General features: G+C 38.7%; 1 protein-coding gene across 6 annotated transcripts; it reads right to left on the reverse strand.

Annotated features, from left to right (window-relative positions):
• MATR3 (matrin 3) lies at positions 1-27563 on the reverse strand. Of its 6 annotated transcripts, none has more exons than XM_035110175.2 (16): positions 27375-27563; positions 20924-21023; positions 16837-17891; positions 12143-12204; positions 10634-10675; positions 9317-9417; positions 7936-7988; positions 6827-6952; positions 6092-6217; positions 5803-5973; positions 5142-5273; positions 3468-3511; positions 3023-3386; positions 1868-2192; positions 1009-1130; positions 1-579 (listed from the first exon to the last, which is right to left on the reverse strand). In XM_035110175.2, exons 3-16 carry the CDS (start codon positions 17728-17730, stop codon positions 532-534), a joined length of 2610 nt encoding a protein of 869 aa, XP_034966066.1. In that variant the 5' UTR covers positions 17731-17891; positions 20924-21023; positions 27375-27563; the 3' UTR covers positions 1-531. The 6 variants fall into 6 exon arrangements, with proteins under 6 accessions (XP_034966066.1, XP_060128376.1, XP_034966071.1 ...); XM_060272393.1 differs by having other exon boundaries at positions 20840-21023; XM_035110180.2 differs by lacking the exon at positions 20924-21023.
• Between the last annotated feature and the right edge of the window lie 382 nt (positions 27564-27945).

Below are 27945 nucleotides of genomic sequence, written 5' to 3' on the forward strand. Positions count from 1 at the left end.
ATTTTTAAAGCTGACTATCAGTTTTTCTATTCGCTACCAAACACACTGAGACTAAAATAAAGCATTTCCACTTTTTTTTTTTAAAGTCACAAAAATTAGTAAAGATCCTCAAAAGTGAAATGAAATCATGAAAGTCAGATGGACATAGACTGGAATGTTCCAGAGGAGGGAAAAAACTAACTGCTTATATTGAACTGAACAGAACCAACGTTTAAAGGGATGTTCTTTGAAGCCTGAAAATATTAACGCTGATGAAATCCTTTCTTAACTCTTCAGAATGCTGCACATTCCCTTGTTAGCTTCAAGCATCAATCAGCACAAAAAGCTGTATTGTCATTCTCATTTTTTTAAAAAAGATCGTTTTGACAATGCCGATTTTGCTGTAACATTAAACACACTAACATAATTATACTTCTATTTTATTCCACTAAAATCTAAGTAGTATAGCGTTTCCCCAATTTTACTGTATTGAGATTAAATGTGAAAATAAAACCATTTTTCCTTAAATTGGCAAACCTCTTTTTTTTGCATTTAAGTCTCTTTTTTCTGTTTCTTATCTTCAGCCTTCTCCATGTGTTTCTGTAACAAATAAACAAGGGAGGATTGAATTTTAATTTGTTTATGTTGCCTGGATTTTGTTGCAATGGCATCAATAGCAACACTCCAAAAATTTTTCAAATTAAGCTTGCTGCATCTCATGATAAATCAAGTACTAACACTGATGTGTATATTGGGCATAATCCAGTCACTATACTTTGATTACAATGGAATGTCCAAGTTCCAATTTGGGCTGGATTGTATATGACATGGTGTATGCATGAACAGCTGGGGGGGGTGGGGAATCTGACTCATTAACTGAGCTTCTGAACTAGGTGGTGTAGAATAAAGTGAGATTAAATTTGCCACTTAAAATAAACCAGAGCCTTAACAAAGAGCTACTTATCCTCAGGTTTTAATTAAGCTTCTTCCAATAGCTGCATGAAGGTGCCCTGAGAAATTCTACCTTACCTTCAACTTTTGATAATGTGCAAGGCTGCTACAGTGGACTTTTTTTGCAGCATCTTCATTGGTGTAGAACAAGGAACACAACTTGCAGTAGAATCCAGTTCGGGGCACCACATAGCTCACACCTAGATAGAAATATGCACATAATTGCAAATCTAATCCAGAACATAAGAAGTGCCAGAAAGAGTCCCTAAGTTCCCTCTGTACTGAATAGGTGATCTGTAAATCAGTAGTCTTATACTGGCTACACATGCATCCTTGCCTTTAAAATGCTCTTAAATAAAATGGCTCACACCTCACAGAACTGTTATTTAATGTGACATCAATGGAATACGACTGAGTCTGACAGTCTCAGAACATACACTCCCTTCTTTTCTTCCAATGCAATCAGGAGAGTTTGGAAGAAGTTTGTTGTTTGTACTGACAAACTGTGGTTAACGTTAACTGTGGTTTGCATGAAGCTAGTCACTTTGAAAACAAAAACAACCATAGCAAAAGTTAGTTTTATATTTATTAAATTTGTATAGCACCCATTATCTGTAGATCTCAGGATGATTCACAACATAAAACTACAACTTATTTACATTCAATTAACTGCAGTTAAGAAAACTTCTGAACTTCTGTGTGTGCGGTTTGAGGCTGACTGCAGTTTATTTATATCATACTAAACTATGGCTTGGCATGATGTGCACATGTGTGGTATTCTATTTAGTGATTTAACAGTTTGTGCCCATAAGGTTTTGATGATCGAGCCTGAACTGACTGGCAAATTCTAAGCTAACACCTCTTTAGGAAAGGAAGTCTCTTTCTTGTGGTCCATTTACAATATACATCACATTAGAGGAGGATAAAGCATTCTTACCAACAGGAACACTTGGCTGATATGGCCCAATCCTATTTTCATCTGGAGTGCCCTGTGCTTCACTGACAGTCTTACTTTCTTCTGTGTTTTCTTTTTTATCTTGTTCTTCTGACACTGTGCTATCTGTCACCTTGGATGGGTCTGACTTCAAATTCTCATTTTCAGTACCATTTTCCAGTGCCTCATTTTCTTGCTGCCCTTCTTCTGTGTTTACAGTCTGAGTTTCTGTTATGCTGCCATCAGTTTTTGCAGCAGATTCTTCATCACCAACTTCATCTAAAGTCACAAAGCCTTCCATGCTCCTTGGAAATCCACCTACATGTCGCTATTGAGACAATTTATTTTCATTTATTACATTAGATATGGCTTTTCTCAAATAAAGCTATCTCATTTAAAATACACACTGAAGTCCAATAGTGTAATTCCATCACATGCAAACACCCACTTTTATTTCCCTCTCTGGGAAGTGCTCCTCAAAAGAGATGACTTTTGAAGTGCTGGGGTACAAAAGACTATACCAATGGCCACAGTTTACCCCCAGCCACAGTGCAAAACTGGGTCAGGGCTCAATATCTCAATATCTCCCCACTTTGCAAGCAACAGGAATGGGCAAGGAGCACAAGAAGGAACCATGTAGGCAACAAACTCCCACAAGGAAAATGTTCTTGTGGCGAAGGTTAGCACTAGGAATCTGGCACGTTCCTTGAACAAATACTACTTATTTATTTGCTTGCACTGGTGAAAAGAGTTCACTCTGGATCCCTAGGGCAGGGTTGCCTCCCTTCGTAAATTGTCACTTGCAAACTTTAGGTTTGTAATTTATTTGAGTACCTTGCAGATGCACGGTTTGTTTTGTGGTCACAGATGAAGCAAGCAAGGAACTTGCATATGGTCTCAAGAGCAAGTAATAAATTGAGGAAAGTAAGACACTTTTGACAGGACAGGATACTGCTGCAGATTACAGTCATCTATACCACCCAAAACAGCTATGGAGTGTATGCACACAGGCTACACAAGAACCTTCCTTTCTGAAACCCTAATTAAGATACCACATTATAAGCAGCACCTTTTCTCGAAAGACAGCAAGTTTTTTGTGGCAAGAAATAATATTGTGGACAAGGATAAACTTCCTCCAAATGATAGTTTTCTCTTTACCTTTTTGAGTTTTTTTGCCGTTGATGTAGCATTTTCTTCAGGTTTTGCAGTAGCATCATCACCAGCTCCCTCCTTTTGTTCAGAAGCCACATCACCCAAGTTAGCTACATCTGTATCATCTGCTGCTGAGCTTCCACTCTCTAGTAATGCTGCTGCTTCCTCATCATCCACTAATAGTTCATCTTCAGATTCAAGGAGTAAACTTGGTTCCTCCTGGTCTGCTTGATCATTGTCCTTTGTATCTGCCTCATCTTTCTTCTCTTCTTTATCTTCAGTGCTATTGCTTTCCATTTTGTCATTATCTTCGGTCTTACATTTTTTCTCACTTCCAGAGTCTTTACTATCGGGAGAAAGACCTCTTTTTCTATAAAAAGAAAGGGGGAAATCTTGCTTACCCATTTCCTTTTTGTATTAAACAAACTCAAGCTACCAGAAAGATAATTACCTTGCTTTATCTTTCTTCAACAGATCTACTCCTTTGTTGGGAATCTGTAATAATAATAATAATAATAATAATAATAATAATAATAATAGCAGCATCAGTTGGTTAGAGCGTGGTGCTGATAACGACAAGGGTTGCAGGTTTGATCCCTGCTAAGGGACAGCTGCATATTCCTGCACTGCAAGGAGTTGGACTACAGGTGAAACTCAGAAAATTAGAATATCGTCGAAAAGTGCATTTATATCAGTAACGCAACTTAAAAGGTGAAACCAATATATGAGATAGATGCATGACATGCAAAGCAAGATATGTCAAGCCTTTATTTGTTGTAATTGTAATTATTTGTCGTTAGGCGGGTCATTTATAAATGGAATTTAATTAATGAAATGTAATAGCGATGTTTATTTTTGTATTATTGTAACTATTTGTTTTATTATTATGGAATTTCCAAAAGAAAGCATTTGTAAAAATTAAAATAATAATAAAAAATAAGTTGCATTACTGAAATAAATGCACTTTTCGACGATATTCTAATTTTCCGAGTTTCACCTGTAGATCAGGCATCCCCAAACTCGGCCCTCCAGATGTTTTGAGACTACAACTCCCATCATCCCTAGCTAACAGGACCAGTGGTCAAGGATGATGGGAATTGTAGTCCCAAAACACCTGGAGGGCAGAGTTTGGGGATGCCTGGACTTGATGATCCTCAGGGTCCCCTCCAACTCTATGATTCTATGATAAAGGTTTTTGTGGATTTCTGTATTAGGAGCTATGCACAGCTATTCAAGTGAAAATGGTTCCAATCTTCAAGGCATATGAAAACACAGTTGAACTGCCACAAACTGCAAGACTTCAGATATTTTCTTTTCTGCGCCATAGTATTCAGGATGGGGCTTCTCTCTATTCTTATTAACTATAAGCAGTAACCATGTGGATGCCAGATATACAGGATGTGGAATTATGTCTCCCTGTCTGTAAGCTACAGAACAGGAAAATTCGTGTTTATTATAAGCAGAACTTGGGAGAAGTTGTATAATCACCGTTACCAAGAACATTCAGCACAATTGAAATTCATATAAAACATTTTTTTAAAAAAAGCATTTTCTCAAATGTATCACCACTGGCTCTGGCTTGAATCAGTCTTGCTCACTATAGCAAGCATCCCTTTCCGACTCCAGAGAGCATGACAAGTGTCAGCCTCCTCCCAAAGGCTGGAAGTGAGGGGGACCAAAGGATTGACTCTATTCTCACGCTGTGCTCCTAAAACTCAAACATGGCGGGATGCTCCCCATTTCTCCAAATATCAAGGCAAGTGGAAACAACACTACTCAGAGGCTTTTACACTAACTATTAAGGAAACATTAAACACTTTGAGTTGTTTTCAAACAAGTCCTACTCAGAGGAGACAATGCCAATGTCTTCCGATTGCTCAGTCGGGGCAAGCATTTTCATTTGTCACGTGAAATGACTGCCCCCTTTGTGCTGGATTCCACTAGCACACAAAGTTATTTGAATATGGGCCACTTAAATTAATGAATCTAAGTTAGTCAGTGTCCATTCAATGGGTCTACTCTGCATAGGACTAGTGTGGAGTATCACATTTAGTATTACAACATTACTTACTGAATGAATACTCAAGGGTCAACATGAAAACTTACTCCAGCACATGGTACCTACCCTTAGTACTAGTTTCTTGTATTTTTCAGACAAATCTACTTTCACACATCTTCCCTGGAACCAAAGAGCTTTGTTGGAACAGTGCTCCATCATTGCTTCAGCATCTTCTCTGGTCTCCATTTCTATGAAAGCCTATGGATGAGATTAAAGAGATTTCAGGTTCCAATATTTGAATAGCATTCTCCTACAAAGTTAAACCCACAATTACAGAAACCCCGCTGCTGGAAGGATAAAGTTGATGAGCTTGCTTTTCGCCTCAAACTCTTGAAGAGGGATGCCTAAACGCTTTCTACTCTATCATCCAGTGGAACTAGCAATGAAACTCACAATACAGTGGTACCTCTACTTACGAATGTTTCTACTTTTGAACAGAGCTCCGTCCGCCATCTTGGATGCGGTTTAGATAGGATTTTTTCTACTTACGAATTTTTAGATAGGGTTTTTCTCCCAATGCATTCCTATGGGATTCGACTTACATTTTTTTTCGACTTACAAATGTGCGTTCAGAACGCATTAAATTCGTAAGTAGAGGTACCACTGTATAGTGGTGTCATGTACCAAAATGAAAATATAAAGAGCTGTGGAGAAATAAGTAGACATGTGCTGGCCCAGCTTCCATTTTCCACCCCCAATCTCGTTATGCAAGCATTGTATGAATTACCTGACTCTTCATTCTCATCAGTATGTAATTCTTTATTTTTCCATAGGGCTCAGCTAGTTTAAGTACAGCATTGTCAGAATATCCTGAATGTGGCAGATTGCTGAGATGGATCACACGGCCAAGTTCTTGTTTTGGAGGCTCAAATTTTTGGTTAGGCTTCGCTTCTGGTTTCTAAGAAGTTTAGAGAATATTTCAGTAATCCATTATATATATATATAATTAGACCTTAGCACAGAGTGCAGATTGTACATTAAAAGTGGAAATGCAAAATTAATGGAACTGACTTTACCTTTATTCTTTTATATTTCTGCGATAAATGGACTCTCACGGGTTTGCCGAACACTAAGGCTGGGGCTGCTGAATAATACTCCACTGCTGCTTGTGCATCTTCAGTATTAGACATTTCAATGAATGCCTGAAATTGTAGAAGATAAATAAATTTTGGTGTCCCTCTTGAAGAGGAACTATGCCTAAGAATGAAATATGAGCAAAAATGAAATACAAAAGGACTGTAGCCTTTAAGCTGTCAAGGGGGCATCAATAAGTACTGCACGTTTTCTATAGCATTTCTAAAGCAGGGTTACCGGTAAGTGTTGCAAATACAATCATCATCCACTTAATAATACTGTTCTTTGCAAGCCACTCTAGGATCCTTTCTGGATAAAGAATGGGATACGAATACTTTAAATAATGTTGAAACATCTGATTTTACACCAGGAATAGGCAACTGGATGTTGAAAACTACTTTAAAATAGTTTCAGTCTTGCATATTAAAATTTCTTCTTGCAACTGTTCAGACTAGAAAATTACTTTGACATCACAAAGCCTTGGCTCCCAAGGACAAGAGAGAATTTGGGGTCACACACTTCCTCCTCCTGGTTAAAATTCTGATTGTGCACAGAGGCACTGTAATTGCTACAGTTCAACAAATTGCTTGTCAAAGTAGAGTAGAGCAACATTTGAAGTATTTCCCCCCCATGTAATGTCATGCTGTAACACCCTTCTACTTGATTTTAACACTTACTTCATTAATTTTGTTCAAGATTAGGTGATTTGTAATTATTCCAAATGGTTCAACAAGTTGCAGTAGCTGATATCTCAGGTTTTTCCCTCTCTGAAAATCCATGATGTGCACAACTCTGCTTGTTTCCTGTTAATGGCAAGTAGTAGCAATCAATAAATTAAATTAAATTGTTAAATTAAAATAACCACCCCATTTTGGAGCATGATCTCTTTTAGCTGATTTTGTGATGAACCAGTTAATGCCAACATTTAAAAACAGAATACTATCGCCTTTCATCTCAGATGAGTGTGAAGTAATGTGTGGCGGGCCTAATGAGCTGGAAAGCAAACTGTCTCAGAAAGCTTGCAGATGTTGGCCTTAATTGTAAAAAATGTTGGCATGGATGCCTTGAATAGAGACTTGAGAAAAACCATCGCTGAGATCTTGAATATGCAGAAGGGTCTCAAAGCCAGATGTTTGGGCTGCATTACATCACGCTGCAGGTAAACAGAGGCTGCAGGCTCACATGGTAGAATGCTTTTCTAAACTCTTTTCCTCACCATACTAGTTTTTAGAAGTGATTTTTAGTGGAAGAACAATGATGACAACATCCTACTGATATAAGAACCAGAGACCCATGGTGTATATTTCAACCAAGTTTCAAATAGTAATTGCCTTGAACCTATTAGAAAGATGGAATGCTTCACTGAGTAGTTTTACCGTTATGTATACAGTGGTACCTCAGGTTACAGACGCTTCAGGTTACAGACTCCGCTACCCCATAAATAGTTCCTCGGGTTAAGAACTTTGCTTCAGGATGAGAACAGAAATCGTACAGCGGTGCGGAGGCCCCATTACCTAAAGTGGTACCTCAGGTTAAGAACAGTTTCAGGTTAAGAACAGACCTCCGGAATGAATTAAGTTCTTAACCGAAGGTACCACTGTAGTTTCTGTGTGGCTCCACACCGTGATCAACTCCCACCTGGAAACCAATGTCCCCACTGTGGAAGGACGTGTGGATCCAGAATTGGCCTCCACAGTCACTTACGGACCCATTGTTAAAACTGTGTTTATGGAAGACACAGTGGAAATATCTGTCTTTATAGAGCAGTTCCTATGTCAATACTAACCACTCTGCCTTTCTGCAGGTGCCTTGGTCCTTGCATACTTCCATTTCCAGGCCCTTAAAATAAACACATGGGGGGGGGGGAGAAAACGAGAACAGGAGGGGGGGGCAAGAACAAAAACAATGATTATAATTCACAAGATTGTTGGCACTGTGACATATATCACAACATCAAATTCTTTCACGTGTTGTAATCTTGAGTAGAGCATAGACACTGGTGTGTGTGTGTGTGTGTGTGTGTGTGTGTGTGTGTGTGTGTAAATAAATGTAAGAAACAAAATGTGGCCTAGTTCAGTAGGGCACTGATTCCAATCAAAGGAACTGCCCATCCTCATACCAATGACAAACATAGTTGGTCTCTAAGGTGCTACTGGAAGGAATTTTTTTATTTTGTTTTGAGCCATTCTTTGTGGGTCATTTTGACAGCTGGGTTCCCCAATCTGTCAGTCACCAGACTCATATGACAACAGGTGATTCAAAGTGCAAGCTGCAGGAGCAGACTTATCTTTGATTTTAGCACTGTAGTGCTTAGCACTAAGATTGGAGGTATGCCTCTCACTGCTCTTTGACAGTTTGCTTTATAGTACTGCTATGGATTTCTTGAGATTCCCATTTTCTGTCTTCTGATGTCCTAAGCCAGTCATTCCCAAACTTCGGCCCTCCAGATGTTTTGGACTACAATTCCCATCTCCCACGACCACTGGTCTTGCTAGCTAGGGATCATGGGAGTTGCAGGCCAAAACATCTGGAGGGCCGCAGCTTGGGGATGCCTGTCCTAAGCACACCCAGACCCCAATGAGGATACGTTATTGGAAATTTCTTTAGTGTATTGGCAAAGCACTTGATTGCATCAGCTCCTATGGTGCAAGAATTACATGCACCATTCCTACTAAACAGCTAATTCTTCAAACTTGTGCTGATCCAGACAGTTGGAGCAACAGTGCTAGCATGCCTCCATCAGCACATTTAAACTCCCTCTTCTGATGCAGTGGGTGCAAGCAACCATATACTTTTCCCGTATGGCAGCTCCAGATGCGTCCCTCTTTGTCCTCAGAGACAGTGGGAGAGGGGATGGAGATTCTAATGGCCCAACTCTCTCTGGACTGTCTCTTCAATTGATGTGCCATCCTGCAACTCTTCCCCACCTTCTCTTCCCCCATCTCTGACTGCCCAGCATTGTCCTCTTTTCCCTGCTTCAAGGGTGGCATCAAACCACGCAAATCCTCCCCCAGATCCTCCTCTTGCCCCCACTCCTGCCTGTCCCTGATACTTGGCTCTTAAGACATTTGCACAGTACAATTCCCTACTGACCAGCAAAGCATATTATATATAGCCAGGAACTACTAGTTTAAGAGTCCACTTCAAGATGCATTTCATATTATTACCTCTTGACCCAGCTGGTGGCCCTCCCAGATGAAATGGTGGCGGTGGCGGCCCCAGAATTCCCGGGGCAGGATTTGTTGACTGCAACATAAACGGATCACCCCTGGAAGTTCACACACACAAAAATGAATCCACATTAACCTTCAAATAAAATACAATTATTTACATAATCTACAATCTAGTTTCGAATACAAATGCCAAGATGTCAGTCAAAAGGAGGTGAGCTGGAGTCCCACCACATCACAGTTTACTTTTATGTACAGATAGTCGTGGGTATTTACTCTCCAGGCCTCTTCACACAAATTTCTGATAAGCCTGTAGCCAATCCATTCACATATCACTTGACATGCATGCAGTTTGTGTGGAAATGTTCTAACAGGCGATATTACAAACATTCCACTAGACTGAACACTGTTCCGTGAGGATTACTGGCATTACTAGAGAAGCTGCAGAAAAGGATGTGATATGGACTGGGAGTAACATTTTGAATATCTGACAATTTTAACTCTACTAAAAAGTGATCCAGTGCCTTCCAGCGGGGCAACGAAATAAGAGCCATTCACAATTACGCTTGGTCTAGCACAGGCATCCCCAAACTTCGGCCCTCCAGATGTTTTGGACTACAATTCCCATCATCCCTGACCACTGGTCCTGTTAGCTAGGGATCATGGGAGTTGTAGGCCCAAACATCTGGAGGGCCGCAGTTTGGGGATGCCTGGCTTATACCATAAAGCTTGTTGTTTAATTGGTTAGTCTAACCTTGTAGTGTACTGTAAATGTCAAGGGAGGATTTCATAGGGCTTCCCCACAGATTTTCCTGAGAAGTGTGTTTGTGCAGAAAACCACATATATGGCTGCTGCTGCTCAGATAGAAAATGCTGCAATGTATTCAAATTTTGCAAGGTGCTGGCATTATTATGCCATGTAGATGCAGACTTTAAGGAAGAGGTGGGAAAGCTCAGGTCCGGGAACCAAACCTTCAATGTGTCTACCATGAGTAAAATGTAGTTGAATGCCACCTTAAGTGGCTTAGGGTGGAATTCAATGTAGCGATGAGAATATTGTTTTGCCAGCGCAAGCATTTCAGCTTGCTTGAGGGAATGAAATCTCCCTTCCATTCCATGTGTGCTGTTCTGGAAATATACTCCCCACTGTACTGCTCAGGTTCAAGCTAAGTAGATAGTTTTCTAACCACCTAGCACTGAACCTCAGTACTATAGTAGGAAACTACTCAACTAGCTCCAGAGCTCATCTGTTTCATGGTATTGGGAGAAGCTGCAAACTTGTTTCCTTCTACATACTTGGTAGTTTTTACTTACATTCCATGTCCAGAATCACTTTCAGGGTTCCATTCAGGATATCTTTAAAGGAAAACAAAGTCTGTAAGATCACGGTCTACAACTCATATTGTGGCTGGAGAGATACTATGCAGCTATATTTTCCATCTTAGCACAATATTTTTTTTAAAAAAAAATGTATTCAGAGAATAAAAAACCTGAGATTTTTCAGACAGATTATACCCAATTGTGTCCCTTTGTTGATGAAAGGTTCTTGTATGGAAGCTTTCATGAACAGAAAGAGAAATAAAATTTCAGATTATACCTTCTTTAGCCTCTCAAATTTGCTCCAGAGAGCTTGGGAATCATTTTGCTGATGGAACAGAGGCTACTGGAAAGGTGTGAACCTTGCACCCCCTCCTTCCATTTGTGGAAGTCCCCAATGGCTCAAAAAGGCTTCTGTCACTAGAAAAGCACTGTTAAAATATATCTGAAAGTCATATATATATATATATAATATATCTGAACTGATGAAACGTATCAGTTAATGTGAAACCAAATGGCCACTAGAATCCATCTTTAGCTTCCAGAATCCACTGTATACATACCTGGAAGTGAGTTCTGTGGATAGTGCAATAATGTATACAATTTGAACCTGAATTGTAAGTTTGCTTACATCAATGCTACATCTCAATGCACCCTGAGATTGTATGACAGAATACTCAAATTCACTTTTAGTCTGTTGAAAACTGATGACGAGACTTGGGAGATTTATAAAATGAATTATTATCCATGAGAGAATTATATTAAGAATATGGAGAGAAATTATTTCCACATACTCAACATGTTAAAACTTTGGGTCATGCAATTACAATTGATTTGCAGCAGGTTTTATAGATTAACTTTAAATAGGATTTATAGATTAACATTAATCTATAAAATTGATTGCCATGGGTTATTTTCATAGTCGCTAATATAGATGGCTTTAAAGAAGAGTGGTTTAACAAGATATGGAGCGAGATCCAATTTTGCACCAGCAGTTTGGACATGACCTCCTTGTCTCCCATCTGCAGTTACCCAACTCTCCACAGCAGATTTCAGAGGCGCATGGGAAAGGAAAGACATGGGAAGTCCGGTGTGTAAGCAGGCTGCCATAGCTGGCTAGTCTGGTGAAGAGCCTCAAGTCCATAACCAACCATCCACATTTCTTTGTGATATTAATATGGACCTCACCCCCAAATAGTTAGTTATGTAGATGCCAGTCAGATGTGAAGGTTGGGGCCTTTTATGCAGCTATTGCATTGCTTTGCCAAAAATGTCAGTATAATATCCTGCAAAAGATAAATGGCTTCATGGAATGTTTCAAACAAATCTAAAATAGTACGCCAAGTGTCAACTTGAAGATGTGATCTATTCTTGTTTGTTGCTGGAACAGTTTGAATAAGCTAATTGTTTTCAAACTTTGTATATTCTAACTTTGAAGTTTCCTGAAACAAATATACTTTGCAATTACAATGAAAAAGGAACGTTTAAAATCATTTAGATCCATACATTTCCAGGAGAAGTTGACAGCGTCGACTGTGTGTTGCTCCATTGATATGCTGGTTCCACTCCTGCAGCAAAAGTAGAAAGTCAAAATTATCTACAACAAAGTTATTTTAAAACTTACTTCAAACACCTACGGAATCATTTGCAAGTCAACCAAATTCGCACGTGTAAGTGAACAAATGCGAATTTGTATCTGAAGAAGTGTGCATGCACACGAAAAGCTCATACCAAAATAAAAACTTAGTTGGTCTTTAAGGTGCTACTGAAGGAATTTTTTTTATTTTACTTCGATCCAGACCAACACGGCTACCTACCTGTAACCTGAACAAATGCCTTTATCTTAAAAGACTTGTATTATGATCAAAAGGGTACCAAAAGTGTCATCCAAACAATGACTTGATCAGAACTTCAGTGTATTCTGGAAAAAGTGTAAACCTGAGCATTAAATCAGACAACTATGCAATCCTATAGTACATTTATCCTCTGAAGTAAGTCCCACTGTGTTCAGTGGTGCTTGTGCCCAGGTAAGTGCACAAAAGAGCCTAACTTTTATGTCCCTCTTTTTGACATTCAAATACTGTATCAGATTAGTTTGTATCCAATTGTTGCTTTGTGCCAGTGGGAAGCATGTTAGGCAGCCAATTCTCATCGAGCTCCTGTATGTGCTTCAACTCTCTGCATAGTATCAGATACTGTTACAGAGGGTCCCCAACTCTTCAAGGGCAGTTTTTCCAGAGACAAGGGCAGCTGTAGTGGGTGAATGGGAAATACTGAGTGAAACTCACTGTGTGTAAACTGAAGCTATTCCCCACTTGTGCAAAGCCACCATTGGATGCAACCTACTGCTTATATGAGTTTTGCATTCTAATGATTACAATAAGGTGGAAAAGGAGCTATCAGGATATAAAACAGAAGATTCAAAGAACCCACATTCTGGCCATCCTTAAAAGACTTTGATGCAGTGTACCTGAAGATACAGTTAGAAGTTATTAAAACTTGTTTTGAATGCAAGTCTAATAGAAGGCTGCCTTTTGTTGGTGTAAAATGCTTCTGCAAAAGTACATTTCCACTAAGATAAATAGTTTGCTGCATTTCCAGGCTGCTGTACAGAACAATACTTTTAGGGGGTAGAAGGAATAGAGATGCAGCAAGAGGTCACATTCCTTTCATTATTTTCAAGACTCTGCTAATAATATAGCATGCCTTATTTTGTGTTATATCATTCAGACGACCAGCTTGTTGTAGAAAGGAGAATCACATATACTAATCATGCTTTTAACATTAACCAGTTCCTTAATTAGCTTTTAATCCCCCTTTAACATTAAAGACTAACAGTTAGCCATAGGTAAGTGACCAGGAATGGTATTACCATATTTGCGCGAATGCAACGCACCAACAAATGTAATGTGCACCTAAATTTTCAAAACCTTGAAACCAAAAAAGTATTTGCTGTGAATGTAAATGTGGCATCAAATCTAATGCAAACCCTAATTTTCATGATATAATTTGGCCAAAAAAATTGTGATATTACATTTGAGTAAATACGGTAAGTATCTAGATAGGTCTGTAGCAGGGGTCAGTAATTTGAAAAGTGGCATAAAGTACAATACCGGCCCCTGCAAACCATAGGCTTTGGGTTTTTTTAAGGACATTTGCAATCAATGGCAGATTCATGAAAAGCAATGTGCTACAGATTCATGGGTACAATTTCTTATATTCAATGTTTTTGTTTGTTTTTTGCAATCATAAGCCATTTAATATATAAACTTTAAAATACAGAAGGCTGGCTACATCTTATAATTTCACACACAATTTAAGGTGAAAGGACATCAACACTTGGTTCCCATATAAAACAGGATACTCCTCCCAGCTGCATCAATGCCAGCATTCAACAGACCACCAGACATTTGTGTCTTATTGCCAAGCAGAGGCTCCTGAGTAAATTTTCCTGGTTCTTTCTTCAATTTGATAAAGCGCTGCTAACCCCACTACAGATTATATTAGCAGTGATATTTGATTAACAGAGGTAAGGAACAATTAACTGTACTTTCCACCTCTCCTTCCCAAGAAAAGATAAAACTTTCTTCAACAGCCACAGCCTTTTCCCATTAATGCATTAGTAGTCATCTGTTTGAAAGTCATCTGTTTTGCTCTAATTTAAATACCCCATACTCTGCACAGCATTTCCCCCCCAAACCAAATTGTTGAGTGTCAGAACCTATTCATCCCATATTCCCAAATCCTGGTTACTAATTATTATTATTATTAATTTTGTATACCATTGTCATCCGAAGATCTCAGGGTGGTTCACAGTATAAAAATACACAATAAAACCACAGAATATCTAATAAAAAGCTTTATTCAAAGCAAAGATTTAAATCTCAAGCCTGAAACACTAGAGCTTTTGTGTGTGTGTGGCTAACATCTGAAATTACAGCAGTATGTTTCTTCTAGTCAGAACAAGTCAAAACATGAAGTTGTCTGCTTCCATCTGAATCATACTTTGAAATCAATGGCCCAGAGTCCAACGATTTCAGTAAGTCTACTCTGAGTATGACTAACACTGGATATCACCCAATGGACACATGACTGGATCCTTCACTTTAAACACACGCACACACACACACACCAGACATAAGGGTGTGTGGGTGTGCATGCTTATCTGATGAATGGGGAAGGGAAGCCCTGATGAAAAGTGTCCACCATGATGATATGGCACTTCAGCAAATAAAGGTGGGAGGATAATTATTTCCCCTCTTCCAGCTATCATATGTAATCTGGCCCCATGGCAGGCAGGCCCTGGAAGCTTGGCTATGTGTTTTTAACTAGATCAGTCTCAAATGAATTTACTGTATTGTCGGTGGTTGTTTTTTTTTTAAGACGACAAATACAGTACTTAAAAAACCTGATTCATGGAATGCATGTATTAGGGAATTTCCCATAATTTCAAAAGCTGATTGTGCATAAGTGCTTCCATTTACAAAGTTAACGTTAAACTTCCAGAAAAGAGATGATGATGATAAAAATAACAACAACAACTTTGTATGCTGCCCTATACCCGCATGTATATAGCGGGTCTAACATAACCTATGTTAGATTTCCCCCTTAAAATGTGTCCCCCTTCTCAGCAGAACTGCTTGCCACGAAGGAACAAAATTGGCAATGTAGCTCTTAATTCTAACAATACAAAGGTGTTTTAACATGCATTTCTTCTTTCAATGAGATACATTTTTTTTTACCGTAAGTCTTCTTCAGTCAAGAACAAATTGTACTGCATATTGATTTCTGTCTCCTCAACTTATATAATCTTTCCATTAAGGTTTTTGTTTTTTAATCAGTGCTATAAAAGCTTTAACTGCTTTAAACATTTAACAATTACCTGAATTCTGCATGTAGAGTTCAGAATGTATAACCTTTGAATCAATCAATGAATATACACTGCGATGTAATTATAGACTTTAATATGCTGAAGAGAAATAGATGTTTTGAGGAAAAGAGCTTTTGTTCAGAAGAGTAGGTTTAAGTGCACAATGGAACATCACAAAAATGCCATTTTAAGATATTTTCTTTTGCTAGTGTTTTAAATAACTGCATCCTTTAAACTTCTGCAGATCTGAGATTTACCTCAGTGTAACCCATAAAGACTTCAGATTAGGTATTGTTGGCAAGAAAAAAAATGTGAATTTTGATGTGTAGATAATCAAACAGTAAATAAGATGAGCAAATACATTTCATTTTTTCACTATTGCTAAAACAGACTTGTTTCATAAAGGTATTTTCTGAGAATACAGTTAGTGACAACCCAATGAAACCAACTTAAGAACACAATATGCATGCTTACCTGGAATTCTATGCATCATGTTTAAAAAATGAAAGCAAGGACAGTATCCAATTGACAAATAGATGACTAGTTTGTAAAACAGAAAATCTGAATACAGCTACACTAGGACACTTGCTATTTTGTTCAAGAACCTAATTACGAAGAATGAAGTTTGATCAAAATTTTAATAAGGAACTAATCTTATAAGTAGAGAATGCCAACAAGAGCATGATATAGCACAGCAGCAGACTGATGTTTCTGAGATTCTAAAAAGGGATAGATGCAATATGTAATAATAAAAAGTGACTCTGAAGTGTTTAAGAAGGTTGTGAAAGGGGAGGAAAAAATGAGAAGTCTCAGACACAGTATGAAAACAGTTTTTAAAGTGACTTTTAAAAAGAATGAACTCATTTAAAAATGTGACCTGCAATCCTATAATTCTTTTCAAGGACTCTACATTAAGCTTTCTGGCTGGCCATGGACAAGAGGGAAAAAAGCAGAGTTGTGCAAGGACGTAGCTTAACTACAAATCAATCAGCAATCAAGACAGATGGGAAGGAATGCTGAATCTAGCCTCTTGAGTAACTGCAAACCAAAATGAAAAACCTCTGCAACAAATTAAGTTAAGAGACTATGCAGATGCAAAATATAAAATAGACTAGATGATAACTGACCTGCAGTTAAGCCATATGGGTGAAACAAGTATTAATGTAAAGCCCTGGTTTAATGTGTTTGCTAATGACGCCCTGAAAATAAACCATGTATCAAACTCTTTTGAGTCCTTTGTGCAAGTCATCAGAACATAGAAACTGAGGCAAAGAAACAAGCAACAGGGACTACAAAGTAAAGAAAAATAAGCATCTGATGCTTAACTCACCTTATTGGAATGAACAGGCAAATCACAGATAGAGCACAGATGGGGATAGACCTTCGGTAAGAATCCATGGAAGTCTTCAACATTGCTATCTGGAGGAGCACCTCTCTTTTTCTCAAAGAGAGATCTCTCAGGGCCACGACCCAGCCTCTCATACTCACTGTCAAATTTACGATACTTATGCGAGGTTTCGCCATAATAAGAGTCATCCCTATACCTTTCTCCATCTCTTAATCTGTCATCTTCATAATCCATTCTGTCATAAACAGATTCTTGAGAACGACTTCCATGATCATAGTCAACCACTCGGTTGAGACTAGAACCACGATCATCAAAGCTATCTCTTCTAAAATGCCTTTTCTCTTCCCAATCATCCCTAGGAACTCTGTATGGTGGATCCCGTGCAGCTGATCTGCCATCTCTACCATAACTCAGTGAAGGGCCTTCTTCAGCTCTCCTCCTTTTAAGTTGCAGAAGTATTTGAGGCAAGTTTTCAGGAGTGATCTTGTCCTCAGGGTAACGACTCAGTTCATCTAAGTCTCTAGCAGACAGACCAAAGCTGGCCAAAATGTTAGTGGCCTGCTCTGCATCTCCGCGGTGCTGAGAAGACAGAGAGAGTGGGCCTCTACTTCCAATGTTAAATATAGACTGTAAGGCATGGGAAGATGCACTAGCAGAAGACAGTGCACTATGAGATCCTTGTTGATTCAATGAAGAACTCATTCCAAGATTCATTAAGCTAGCAAGGCGTGCAGTACCCTGGTTCATCCTTCCAAGAGATGCTGGCACACTTAAAGACTGAGTAGCAGCAGCAAGAAGGCCTATTCCTGCAGATAGGTCACGTCCATGACCTTGGGAATCCCTACTTAGAGATGACTGGTGGAACGACTTGGACATTGCTGAACTATAGATTGTCTATTATGGATCAAACGTTAGAGATGTCTGAAAAGAAAGCTCACACTAGAAAGCTAGGTAAACTTCACTTCAAAAAGGTAACGCCAAGAAAAGGGATCAATAATGACTGTAGATCTTCTTCAAGCTGAGAACACCAGACAAGTCTGTAGAAAAACAAGCAGTTTTAGTCATAAATCCCTTTATGAAGATGCAGTTTTAAAATGTATGCATCATGTTGATCTAAAACCAATTTAAGATCTTACATGGCTTTTATTATGTAATGTCAACAGATTGAAGATGCAACCCAGAACCCTATTATACATAGCCCTCAGGTGAAAATCTAGCTTTCCCCTCAGATAAGCACCAATTGTTGCCAATCAATGTGCACTTTTGTTTTGATGAGAAATTGTTTTGAAGCACTGGTAGTACAGAACCGTCTGTTTTCAAGCCCCCTATTGAATAGCAGGGTGCATACATCTTATGTTACTGCTCTGGATTCCAGGAAAAAGACAATACACCAGTCATGGAACCAAGAAATGTAACTCAAATTGTTGAAAATTAAGCCTATAGAGGAAGTGATAGCAGGAACTTAGGAGTGGCTGATATCTGGACATGTGTCTAATGAAAGAGTTACTAAGTGAGACCAAATAATTTACACTCAGTAGAACTGAATTAGTACTGTAAGATTTGTGAAGGAAAACAGGTTTAAAGTTTGGTAGAAGCACACAAGACCTCTCATTCAAGTAATAGTTTATATGTTGTTAGTACCACATATGAACTGTACCTGCATATTTTTAACATTACATTGTGAACATGGCACATTAGTCTGCACTAAGATTTCAAGCCAACCAAGACCAGACCTCGTTAATACTCGAATTGGGAAACTACAATTTTGTTTAAAGAAGAGAAATTCTATGGCACTATTCCAATCAAGCAAGTTGTTCAACTGTTATCTTTCAGATGAGACTTGACTGTAAGCTATAGCCACAGGTGGTAGTAAGTTTCCTATGACATGACTCTTCTTTTAACAAGCCCTTTTTTATTCTTGCAGTGCTTATCTAGGTCTTCCTATGCCAACAGTGAACATTAAGAAGCCCACTTGTCCCTCTACAAAGTCATCTTACAAGAAGAGAAGAGCTCATGAGATTTCTCTAAAGTACCCAAGAGTGAAAGTTTTATAAACTTCCACAGAAAATTGGTGCTTCAAGTTACTCAGGCACTTCCAAAAATCCCACTAACTGCAGTCTTATAATACTCAGTATTCTACCTACAGAGCAATAGTTTAGGGATGGGCAGAAGACTAGTGAATGTTTTCCATGGTCAGTTCTCCAATTAGCAGGAAAAGATGACAAAACCTTCAGGCAGGTTTTAATGAAATGGTCATTTTCTTAGAATTACCTATTATGTTTCAGTTATAAGTGAAAATGTTTTACTAAAGATCTGATTAACTTTGATAGTGTTAAGATGCTAAACCATATAGATGGATATTTATATTGCCTGAAAACCTGTATTACATGCACACTTTTATCACCTGCGAAGAGATAGGACAGGGGCTATTTTAACACACAGCTCTCAAACACTGTGATGTAAATGGTTACTTATCATTAACTGATTACCAGTTGTGTCACTATCATAGTAACGTGAATTTTCACTGTAACGTCCAGTTACATTTTGTCAAATCGAGTAGCAAGGGGGTGGGGAACAATTGAAAAGCATTGATGCAAGTGTAGAACTAGAAGGATGGTCCAGATATTGCAAGTGCAGAGCAGATGTCAACAGAAGTAGAAGAGAGAGCAAATGTCAAGTGAAAAGAATACCATCCATACCAGTGGCAAAACAGAAAGAATTTCTGAGCAAAATGGTATTCTAACAAGTGTGCTTGAGGTGCTGGCAACCACATGCTCAGCAACACCATTACACACAGTTTGAACAAGAACTTTCGTCGATCAGAAGAAAAAGTTTTTCAGGCTTCTAAATAACCACTAGTCTATTGAGCAAGTGACTCACTCCCAGACTAGTAGGTGCCAGCCACAGTAGATGAATTATAAAGATCACTACCAAGCCCAGTTTGTGTTCTGTACACATGTGGATTATATAGCCAGCACCTTCCCTTGCAGAAGCAAAGCAACTGCTTGTCTTTCGGATTCCATTACCTGCAATGACAGAGGTCAATTGGAATATTTGTAATTTAATAGCTCACCACCTAACTTCCCAGAATCCTGCTTGAACTGAGACTTAAGTCATCAGCAAAGGTTAGTAAATAACTATGGGTTGTAGTCAACTAACCTCTACTCAGAGTAGAACTAGTGAAATTTATGAACCCAAGTTAGTTATGGCCATTAATCTCATTGGGTCTACTCTGAGTAAATATTAGTTGACTACAACCCTATTAATTTAATGTATAGAGCTGTTTGTAGTTAACAAACTGGCTAGAATCAAAGAAAGGGGCCTAATGATTTTTTAATTTAAAAAAAATCCACACATTTCATCTTTGTAGATGTGCATACCGGTAGGTCATCTACAGTTATATCTACGTAGGAAGGCTCTGCAGATACATAGGTGCCCTGCTACTACAAGACTTATTCAGAAAGACCCTTGAATTAGAAACAGATGCTGGGACAATGCACAAGAAGGCCTGACTTGCATTAAGCCCTGGAGGGTGCAGTGGACGTGCAAAGCCCTACTACCAAAAGCTCTTTTTGATAAAATGTAAACAGGCTCTTGTTTGGAAGAAAGGGGAGAGTAATCATAGAAGCCTGATATTCAAGTTCAGTCATAAAGGAAAGGGATGTCAACCTTTAGATACAAAGCCATGAAATAAACAAACTTGTTTTAAAACAGTGTAAGTCTGAGCCAATAAGCACTTTTTCAGGTGTTTCAGCAGGCTGGCTTTTCTATGTGTTCCTCTTTCTGCGGTGTGGATGACTACCTCTCTGAAATTACTTCAAGGTAGAAACACGGCCAATTGTGTTTTTCTTTGATTTGTACTTTTGCAACCCCAGAACAGCTCCTTAAAGGCCTAAAATAAGAACATTATACGGATTCTGAGAAGTATTTTCAAGTCCACATATAAATGGGCAGACTTATTTGCAAGGCTGGTTATGTTCCTTACAAAATTCAGAACTCTACACCTCTGGTTTGAGTTAGCTGCTGAAGGTTTTGGACAGTATCAGACCCAGGAGCATCTGAAGAGTACCTCCTGACAGAGTTGGGCTGGACAGCAGGTGGTTTCACTGCACAGCCTGGTTTCCACACAAGGAGCGACTGCTCAGGCTTATTATGAAAGCGATGTTAACCTACAAAGAAAAAGAAGATATGAGAGAAACAAGCCTTAAAAACAGAACACTAAAAAGAGGTAGTGCATTGATAGAAATTGAGTTGGGGAATAGGGACAATAGCGACAATACCCGCATAGAAATAGGGCCAATATTACTTCTTTGTAGTTCAGCTAACAGTGTAATCCTAACCATATCTTCTCATGTTTTACTGAGTCAGTGGGGCTTGCTCCCAGGTAAGAAGAGTTGGAATACAGCCTAACTGTATTTTGAAACACATTAATGATTAAGGAATATGAACTAGAAAGAAATTAGGAAGATATCTTTAGCATTCTTACTGGTATTTCTTCTAGCATCCTAAAAACAGGAAGGAGTGATAAGGCTATCAATGGCTACTAGTCATACTGGCTTACGTACTTCCTTCAGTATCAGAGCAATCGCTCTGAATATCAGGTGCTAGAGATCACAATGGGAGAGGACAATTGCGCTCATGTCCTGGTTATGGGCTTCCTATAGGCACCTGGTTAGCCACTTGTGATAACAGAATTGTGGACTAGATGGGCCTCTGCCAACCAATACACTCCCATGAGAAAGGAGCTGCTAAGCTTATGCCAGCATGTGATTGTTTTCCACTCTTTCAGGTTTAGAATCTCATTCAACTTCTACAATGCAGTTTCGCCATCTCATATGAACAGAAATCTTGAGGTAGTAGTAGTTGAATCTCCAACAAAATTGAATACAGCTGCTGTTAAGGGGAAGCACTACAGGGTAAACTGTAAAAAATACTTGTCTCACAAGAGATGCAAGCTTTTATTGGAGAGTCTGTCAAAAACAAGCAATTAGAATTGTGATGAATCTATGCGGCTCAGAGCATGTTGGGATGTGAATTCAGGCAGAGAAAGAGGCAAACACAAATAGGAGGCCAAATTATCTCCCACGTTGAATGAAAGTAGTCAACTGCCAGTATTTAGGTACTCTTTAAGTCAAGTGTCATGATGGAACCTCACACCACTTAAGGTTCAGAAGCAGATGCTGCAAGGGATGCAGAGAAACAAGATCTTCATGTGGTGATTCAGTCCCTCTATTAGAGAGATCTCTAAAATACAGCATTGTCATCACCTAGCAATGGATCCTGGAATAACATCACCAGATAGTTTTTTAAGAACCTGAAAAAGACGATGCATCATATAAGTGGGCCAATGCTAGTAGCTGTTAGAATAGAACTGGCTGAAAACTGGAAAGTGACAACTTAGCCTACATAGAAGCAAAATGTACAGAATAATATGAGAGCATTTAATTACAGGAAAATTTACATCTCAATGGAGTATCAAAGAGACAAAGATACATTCTATATGGCATCATTTTATGTCTTATGCAAAAAGAAAAGAGGAAATGCTCTTCAGAATACAGACTAACTTAATTATATCAACCTTATATATTTTATGAAATCTTGCGTACCATAGGAGCCTGTTTTGAATTGTGCCCATTTTAAAATGGGAATTATCAGCTGAGGTTGTATTTTCTATATGTGATATGTATGTCTCTGTGAAAAAGAAACTCTGAATTTCACATGCAAACACCTGAAGTTACAGCCATCTTTTTTAACCATAACCACCTGTGAGTTGCAAATAATTTTACGCGGATGTTTGTAAGTTAAACATAATCAAGAACATTCAGTTCTTTCTTCATGTTTGGCACAGCCCTTTCATAGGTGGTTCAGATCAACTTAAAAAAAGAATCCAATAAAAACCAGCAGTAAAATAGTAAATAAAAATAAAAATAAAACCAGCAATTAAATTATACTTAAAGTCCAGGCCAGCCATAATCAGTTAAAATTAGATGCAAACAACCAGCTCTTTAGCATCCATTCAAAAACAATTGAGGTGGTAGTAAAGTTCACTTCCTGCAGGAGCAAGTTCCATAATGAAGTAGTCAATAATGGTTAATATTCAGAATATCTATTTAACAGAACTGTAAGAAAGCCTTGTGCTGAGCAATTTTTGGCTTTTAGGCTGAAACCCTAGGGACAGCCTAAATACAAACTATGTAAAAAATTAGCTACAGCAAAATAAGTGTGTAGATATTATACAGTATAGTTATAGTTCTGTCTAGTGTGTGTCCATTTCTACATTAAGCCCATGTATATATTTACCAAGAATTATGCAAGGCTAGAAAGCAAGGGATTCTAGTTGTGGTTAAATTAAAGACTTTATTTGCTTCATAGACACCTCAGTCCATTTAACAGAAAACTAAGGTAGTGATGAATCTTAGCAGAAGTGGAGTCTGAATAGGGTCACTGCGAAACAAGAGGGAGAAATCACCATGCTCTGATGAACTGCAACATATGCAGAAAGACAACTGAAAAGTTAAGAGACCTACGAGGGCGCACCCCTCCCCTTTTGACTCAATTGGGACCTCCACAAGGCAGAAGATGTTTTAAGTGTCAGGTGGAAAACAAAAACACAAAACTGGTTGGGAGTAGAGGGGAGAAAGAATGGTTTGCTTGTAGTATTCCTGAGCAGGCATAGTCCTCTCAGGATTTTAGGATACACAGTAACATGCAATGTATCCTCAAGAATTCTGGTACAGTATTCATTTGGATCAATGAAAAAACATATAAAGTAGTGCAGTCTCCTGATGAGGAAAATAAACAGATTTCCTAAGAAAACGATCCAATCATGACACTGGTATGTTCTCAAACTCTCCACCCCCAATCAAAATGCTAGTTTCCAAGCCAGTGCAAGACATCCCCTTGTAACCCCCAAATGTTCTTGATCCTCCCACTTCTTTGACCCAATTCCTAATTTGTAATTTGGTTTATTCATACTTGTGAAGTATGGGTAACCAAATGATGTCTCAAACCCAGCACCCTTGATAACCAAAATACACAGAGATGTGAGAAGATGAAATCTGAAAAATTCAGAAAAATGGCCACTCCCTCAAAAACAAAGGAAAAGTTGGACATACTGGAGGAAAGCTGAGGCTTGCTGGAAAAACAAACAAACAAACTCCAGATTTTTCAGAACAGAGTAACTTCTGATGAATCCTGAAGGAATGTCATTTGAGAATGTCAAGCAACAGTACTGCAGAATCATGGTTACAAGAATCTGCACAAGAAAAGAAACACTGAAGTGGCAAAAAAACCTCAATGCAGCTGCAAGACACACCCTCAAACTGGCACCAAATAGATATTACTGAGTTGGAAAAATACTTTTTAGACCATCTATTGAAATTTCAGGTCCAGAATTCAGAGAATGCTTTGCTAAAACAGAAGAATTATTACGCTTGGAAAAAATATTGTCAAAGCACATATATTATTGTGGCATTGGATTTTTATGCATCGTTTTGTTATACGTCCTCTGAAAGTTTAGTTGAGAAATATTTAAATAAGTAATGGGCACTTTTTGCCCTTCAATTAGCATCAGTGTGAGGTTTGCCTCAAAGTTGCAGGTGGCTTTGATATTTATACTCTGTACTGCAACTGCTTTCCTTAAAAAAATACTTGAGAGGTAGGAGGAGCACCAGTTTTATTTCATCAAAATGATACAATAGTAACATCCAGGTATAAAAGGTCAGGGGAGCAGTGTGTACTCAGCATATAATAAAAACTACATGCAGTAATGAAGCTTTCCACACTTCTGTGAGGAGGGAATTCCAGAGTTTAAGGGCTCCAACAGAGAAGGCCCTCAGAGAAGGCCCTTGGACTGCTATGCACCCCTGACCTGGGTGGTAGAACTACCAAGAAGGCCGTTTGAGGTATTAAGAGAGGAATGGACGCAGTCAGATATTTGGGGTCTAAATTATTTAGGGTTTTAAGCACAAATGTGAGCACCTTGAATTGGACCTGGAAGCAAATTGTCAAGCAATGTGACTATTTTAAAACTGGAGTTATATGAATTCCAAACAGAACCTCAACCAGCAAAATTCAGACAAATCAAGGCCAATATTAATAGCATTACTTTACTTTGGTATATTTCAAACTAGATGTATTGCTTAAATGGAGTTTTTAGTGACATGCTTATTGCATTTTGTATTGGCACAAGAAAAATCTGCAATTTAGATGGAAATGAACCCATGAACCAAGAGTGCTGGAGACAGTAATCATATACAGTACTTAAGATACACACACCATAAACCAAGGCATATTTATTCAGAGGTACTATTATTTCATTATTATATTTATTTATATTCTTTTCCTCAGACCAGGACTCAAACTGGCTTTTCCATTCAAAGGGATTTACTCCCAGTATAAGGCAGACTGCAGCTACCGGTATCACTAGGGAGAAAGGTGGAATAGAGTAGATGATTATTTAACAAAATTGATATATCATTTGATTATATGAAAACCTTTTAAGAGAAGTTCGCAAAAATATAAAACACTGAATTTATTTAAGAACATTCAAAATATTATTGAAATCAACATTTGATAAGAGATGATACCACATTAGATCTTTCCTCCCATCCCAACATGTTCATATCACAAGCTGGAAACATAAATTTGATTCCCCATAAAGGATCTAGGAGAAACTATTATATTGAATTTCTAAGAATGAAACATTTTATTTTTAGATGCTACGTCTTCAAGAGCATCAACTTAGAAAAGCCATTCCTCCTGTGTGAGAAAAGGGAGAATGCAAATGGCAAAGACGTTAACCATCAATTTTTAGAAACATGTCTATTAAAATGGTTAATATGTTGCCTGATTTAACCAGGGAACTTTTTAAAAGTGATTAATATTTAACCAATTAATCACTGCAACCAAAGATGTGGGGTGAAAAATAGCACAGTTGGAATTTTTCCATAAAATTTAACATGAGAACACACTCTAGAAGTTAAATTTGGCTACTGTAATGGATACTAGTTAACTCAAAAACAAAGATTTAGAACTTTTTTCAGGCCAAATCTATATCCTCACAGCTCTTCAGGGTTTGGCATGTTAATTTTCAGTGCTCCAATTAAAAATATATATAAATGTATGACAAATGAACACTTTTATATTGTTACATCTTAATTTTCATTATTGGGGCTTTCAAATACCGGTATTTATACAGAATGTAAATTTAACAAGATTAACAGACTTTTTAGTTTACTATATGTAACTCAGACCTCTTATCAAGTATGGGCAACAGAAAAAATATATATCCAAAAGGTCACACATCTCTGGTTGCAGTCCAAACTGATATTACAGATTGCTAGGAGAGTAATCGATCAACTCAAAATAGCCAAGCAGCTTTACATAAGCATGTTTTTCATGAAGATTCTGACCACAACATAATAATTTCCATGTATGAAAGGTTTGCTATTTTGATTTTAACAGTTCTCACGTGACATGTTGAGTATGCAAATGTAATACCATTTATAGATTTTTAAAATCTGGAGAAGAACTGCAAATAATTAATTCTCAACCAGATGGTGAATGTGTGACCAAACATATGCTGTTTTTCTGGGCACAGTAAGAAACTAGAATGAGGAGAAAGGTTCTAGCTTGGGAAGCTAGCGTGTCACAAAGTAGGATGTATACAATTTTTTAAAAAGGTAGTGGGGTGCATTATTTCATCTTGTAAGCTCCCACCTGCAGTCTTTAGTGTTTCAGTCCAGAAATAACTTGGCTATCTCAATGTAGACTACAATGCATTTTACTAGGACTATTGTAAAATGTATACAGTACTGTACTATGCTACATTTGTGAGCGGATTTAAGTTTCCTTGATAAAAACCCAGTTTACCAAGCGTACTGTGTGACAAAGAATCAATGGTACTCCTTGCTGCGAAGACGTGACAGCTTACAATTATTCAAATATACCTCAAGCATTACTATAGCTGAAAGCAGTAACTTTAAAATAATATCCGGGTCCTTTGTGGATGGCGTTGGTAAGAGGACCCAGCAAAGAAACACAGTTTGCGACCTTTACCTTTAACCAGTTCGCCCCTATGCAGCAGCAACCAAGTTGAAGACACCATTTTTACGAACTGCGAAATAGCTAGATTAGAAAGATATACGAGAACTATCCATAGGCAAACGAGAGAACAAAAAGGCTGCCAGAGGCGGAAACCAACGGCAAAAAGGCATTTTCGCCCAAGACTCGCGCATGCGCAACATGCCCGTCTCCGACTGGGCCCCACGGTTTGTATCGCGCCCGCGCATGCGCACGACCTCTCCTCAGGCCCCGGCGCCATGGCCTCCCCGGCCCGGCCCCAACACGCGCAAACGCGCGGATTATTCTTCTCAGGGTACAGTATAGTATAACGCGCCCTTTCCCCGCTCTCCGTCCGTCTTTTCAACGGTTCAGCTGGAACGGCGCAAAACAAAAAACACCCCGAAGCTTTCTCGGTCTGACAGGAATAGGCACAGGCCCGGTCACACCTCTCCTACCTGAGAAATAAGGCGAACCTCTCACGCATTTGCGGTCCTCACCACGAACGTAATGTAAGGAAAGGGACCCCCCTCCTTCGAAAAATAAAAAAGACCCTCCACAAACGAAGCTGCGTAAGCGACGCCCCCACAACGCTTGTATTAGACCGCTAATCCGCCTAGCGCATGCGCCGCCCGGTCAGAAGATAGTTACTGTTGTGCGCATGCGCTTCCCCCAGCGCGAGAAGCTACCGGTAAGTACTTTAATCTGCTCCGCCCACCGCGCCTATCGCGAGATGTTAAAAGGTTTTTTTTCCCTTTCCCGCACTCTCACTTCCTCGTTCCTGAACGGGTAGGAAGTTCACGTGGGTCTGATCACGTGTTCGGCTGTTGCATTTTGTCTCTCTTTAGTAATTCTATCTGGCGGGGGCTCCGCGGTTCAGGTTTCTCGGTTCATTCGCATTCAGAATAGGGCTTTGTGACATACTGGTTGCTCCCAATATTACATTTCCTTAAATTATCAAGAGGGTGTCCTTTAACCCGACCTTATATGTGCTTAAGCGGAACTGAAGACCTGCTGTATTTCAATCTT

This window comes from Zootoca vivipara, chromosome 3 (assembly GCF_963506605.1).
Source record: "Zootoca vivipara chromosome 3, rZooViv1.1, whole genome shotgun sequence".
NCBI lineage: Eukaryota > Metazoa > Chordata > Lepidosauria > Squamata > Lacertidae > Zootoca > Zootoca vivipara.

Excerpts from the sequence above, each read along its gene's own strand:
- MATR3 (XM_035110180.2), bottom strand. The coding sequence starts at position 17,730 with ATGTCCAAGTCGTTCCACCAGTCATCTCTAAGTAGGGATTCCCAAGGT. Across the intron at positions 9,418-10,633 it reads AGTGATTCTGGACATGGAAT|GGGTGATCCGTTTATGTTGC; the intron begins GTAAGTAAAAAC and ends GTGAACTTCCAG. Across the intron at positions 6,953-7,935 it reads ACCTGCAGAAAGGCAGAGTG|GAAACAAGCAGAGTTGTGCA; the intron begins GTTAGTATTGAC and ends TGCCATTAACAG.